Source organism: Calidris pugnax, unplaced genomic scaffold (assembly GCF_001431845.1).
Source record: "Calidris pugnax isolate Ruff unplaced genomic scaffold, ASM143184v1 scaffold307, whole genome shotgun sequence".
Lineage (NCBI taxonomy): Eukaryota > Metazoa > Chordata > Aves > Charadriiformes > Scolopacidae > Calidris > Calidris pugnax.
The window spans coordinates 295,474-299,542 of NW_015091040.1; the positions used below are offsets into that span (position 1 = coordinate 295,474).

Genomic DNA, 4,069 nt, shown 5'->3' on the forward strand with positions numbered 1-4,069 from the left:
GGGGGGGTCGGTCTCTTCTCCCAAGGAACAAGAGGAAACGGCCCCAAGTTGGGCCAGGGGAGGGTTGGGATGGAGAGTGGGGAAAATTCCTTCCTGGAAAGGGCTGTGAAGCCTTGGCAGAGGCTGCCCAGGGCAGTGGTGGAGTCACCATCCCTGGAGGGACTGAAAAGCCGGGCAGACGTGGTGCTGAGGGACACGGGTCAGTGGTGGGTTGGTCAGTGCTGGGTCCGTGGTGGGACTCCAGGAGATGGAAGGTCCCTTCCAACCTGGATCATTCCATGATTCTCTCTCTTACTCTCTTTTCTCCTTATACCCAGGGTTTTCTGATTCCGGGTACATTTTTAATTGCCCTTTGCTTTGTGCCCTGGGCTGACAGACGCTGACACACCAAGAGGAGATCAGTTTGGGCTTCACTCAAACGTGTCAATTAATTTCCTCCTTAGCAAGACCGATACCAAAATGAAACCATTCCATGTTGCTGTTACCAGCCTGGAAATCTTGTACCTCGTACGTCTGTAGGTCTCAGCTGAACGAATTTTGCCTTTCATTTAATTAAAAAGAATGTAGTTTTAGTGGAAGGGGAAAGCTGAAATTCTGGGTTTCTGAAAACCCAAGTGTTGAACAATCCTGAAAAATAATCCAATATTCTTACTTTTAAAATTCTTTTATTTCCAAGAAAACCAAGTTTACAGAACAGAAGTCCCAATTAATTTTTTTTTTTTAAGTAGTGCTTTGGGTTGGAAACTGCATTCCTAGGTGTCCTATCGAGTCCCACGTTGTCTTTTTCCTTGGGTGGGCAGGATTTGGGGCTGTTCTGCCGAGCCCCCTCCCGCTCCGTCGAGCCTAGTGCTTCACACCGCGCGTGCTGTGCTTGTCATTGCAGGCTTCTTCCCCAGCATATAGTGGCTCCAACCTGTATTCCCCGGATTCTTCAGCCAACTCCGGTCCCATTATCTCTGACGTGACCGAACTGGCCCAGTCCAGCCCCTCAGCATCTCCCAGCGGCAGCCTCGACGAAAGGTACGCTCCTGCTCTGGAGTGATCTGCACGGGGAGGGTGTTCCTCCATGAGCCGAGTGCTCAAACGCCGTTATAATGTGCCTCTTCTCTTGAAAATCACCCCTGAGAAACAGCTGGAAAACAGCAGAGCCCTTGGGACGGGTGACGTTCAGGGTGTTTGAGCTCTCTCAGTTGGAGAGACATGGATTTGACCGATGGAGCATTCGGTGGATAAGGAATTGGCTGGATGATTGCTCTCAAAGGCTCTGTGGGGACCTTGGAGCCCCTTCCAGTCCCTCAAGGGGCTCCAGGAAACCTGGGTAGGGACTCTGGATCAGGGAGGGGAGCCCTAGGACGAGGGGGAAGGGTTTTAAGGTGAAAAAGGGGAGATTGAGGTGAGATCTGGGGAGGAAATTCTTCCCCCTGAAGGTGGTGAGAGCCTGGCCCAGGTTGCCCCGAGAAGCTGTGGCTGCCCCATCCCTGGAGGGGTTCAAGGGCAGGTTGGAGGGGGCTTGGAGCAACCTGGGCTGGTGGGAGGTGTCCCTGCCCAGGGCAGAGGGGCTGGAACAAGATGGCCCTTAAGGTCCCTTCCAACCTAAACCATCCTGTGATTCAGACCCAGTTACTTTACCAGGACCTCACAGAAAGTTGGACCTGTCCCTCCAGGGCAATCTCCTTCAGGACACTGCCATCTCAGCAGGGTTTTGTTCATTTGGTTGGTTTTGTTCAATTTTAATCCTGTTTTCCAAACTACACTGGCTCCTCTACCTGCCCTGTCTGGTGTCAGCCTGTCTGGGGTTGGTGTCACAGTTTGGTTTCCAGAAGAAACCATCTTTGTTGGCCTGTCTGTGAGATTCCTTGCTCTGAAGGTGAAATTCCTGACGCCCCAGGAGCAGGGTGAGCTCTGCCCTGCCCTTACAAACCCAGCACCCAGCAGCCCTGTTCCCAGCTCCGTCAGCTTTCCCAGCGGAGATGAGAGCTGCCCTTGGATGCTGTAGGTGATGCTCAGCCTTGTGTGCCGCTGCCAAGGCCATTCTGCACCAGCCATCGCCCCTCACCACGTCCCTGGGGGTGGCATCAGCCCCATCCCACCGAGCATCAGCCTCTCTTGAGCTCCCTGACCCCCTCAATCTCTCCTCAGCACCTTGTGCTCTCCCAACTCCTTTTTTTCTCCCTCTTTAATAGGTTATTCCTGGCATCGGCGCTTCCCCTGAGGTGCTGAATCACCCACAAATGCCATTTATTGCCTTTAATACCCTCTGCCAGGAACACTCGCTCTCAAATAGAGACCATATGTTTGCTTAATGGCCCTTTTCCCTCTCCTTTTGTAGTCACTCTCCTTTCCAGCAGGACCCATTGCGCCTCTTACACCCCTGGAGCAGCCAGTTTGGGTGGGAAAATGAAGGGCTGACCAAAGAAACCATCTTCCCTGCCCATAAAACCAGTACGTCTGAAAATGCCCAGGTGCTTGTAGAAGAGGTTGGTCCCCCAAAGGGGTCAGTCCCCCCCAAAGGGGTCCATCCCCTGACCTTGTGGGAGCAGTTGGAGCCCTACAGCCCCTGCTGTGGTGATGATCACGCCTCTTACACCCCTGGAGCAGCCAGTTTGGGTGGGAAAATGAAGGGCTGACCAAAGAAACCATCTTCCCTGCCCATAAAACCAGTACGTCTGAAAATGCCCAGGTGCTTGTAGAAGAGGTTGGTCCCCCAAAGGGGTCAGTCCCCCCCAAAGGGGTCCATCCCCTGACCTTGTGGGAGCAGTTGGAGCCCTACAGCCCCTGCTGTGGTGATGATCATGTCATGAGCATCTCAGCAGCGGCTTTAAAAAAGGGTCTGTACCCTCTGCTGCTTCTGAACTATTTAAACTACGTCCACATCCAAAGCTGTATGGTTTTAACTGTGCTATTAAGGAAAAATCCTGCTTTCCCCCCCCTTCCTTCCAATAACCTCCCCCGATGGGAGCTGCCTTCGCGAAGAAACCATCTTCCCTGCCCATAAAACCAGTACGTCTGAAAATGCCCAGGTGCTTGTAGAAGAGGTTGGTCCCCCAAAGGGGTCAGTCCCCCCCAAAGGGGTCCATCCCCTGACCTTGTGGGAGCAGTTGGAGCCCTACAGCCCCTGCTGTGGTGATGATCATGTCATGAGCATCTCAGCAGCGGCTTTAAAAAAGGGTCTGTACCCTCTGCTGCTTCTGAACTATTTAAACTACGTCCACATCCAAAGCTGTATGGTTTTAACTGTGCCGTTAAGGAAAAATCCTCCTTTCCCCCCCCCTCCGTCCAATAACCTCCCCCGATGGGAGCTGCCTTCGCGCGGGGCCCTGGGCTGAGCAGCAGCAGGAACCTTTAGCCCCAGGAAATACGCTGAGGTTGCAGAAGATCGTTGATTTGTCAGGGGAGCTGATTAGGTCCGGAATTCGGAGCAGAAATATTTAGGTACTCGCTCAAACCTCGTCTTTGCACTGACTCTGGGGGCTTTGCAAGGGAAGAGGCAACAGCAGCCACCGGGGTTTTTTCCCCCTGTTGTGTGGGAGCGGTTATTAGAAATCCAGGATGAGCTACCAGGAGATTTTTACCATTTTTCCTTTTTTTTTTGTCTGGCAGGAGTAGCCCTGTGGTCCGTATCAAAGAAGAACCCCCTAGTCCCACCCGCAGCCCCCAGATCGAGGAGGCCAGCCCCGGAAACCCTCCCGCTGTGGAAACCCCCCTCTCCCCCTCCACCTTCATCGACTCCATCCTGCAGGAGAACGAGCCCGGCGCCGCCACCACCACCCAAACCACCACCACCACCACCCCCACGGCGGCGGCCGGCGACAGCACCGCGCAGCCTCAGCCCCCCGAAAAGTGCCTCAGCGTCGCCTGCCTCGACAAGTAAGTGCTGCGCTGAGACTCGTGTCGTGCCAGACGTCCCACCCCTCTCTACCCTTAAGCTTGAAATGGGGCCACCAACCTTCAGTTTTGGGGAGGGAGGGGGATGTGTGATCCTTTGTCCAAGGAGTCACAGAATCACAGAATCATCTTCTAGGTTGGAAGGGACCTCAAAGATCATCTTGTCCAACCGTCAACCTAACTG

At 53.8% G+C, this 4,069-nt stretch overlaps 1 protein-coding gene across 1 annotated transcript in view; it reads left to right on the forward strand.

Moving 5' to 3' along the window:
• HSF1 (heat shock transcription factor 1) overlaps positions 1-4,069 on the forward strand; it is a 59,352-nt gene that overhangs the window by 40,752 nt on the left and 14,531 nt on the right. The window contains exons 8-9 of the mRNA XM_014956151.1: positions 884-1,020; positions 3,601-3,867. Coding sequence (XP_014811637.1) covers positions 884-1,020; positions 3,601-3,867 — 404 coding nt within the window. The remainder of the gene's footprint in view (positions 1-883; positions 1,021-3,600; positions 3,868-4,069) is intronic.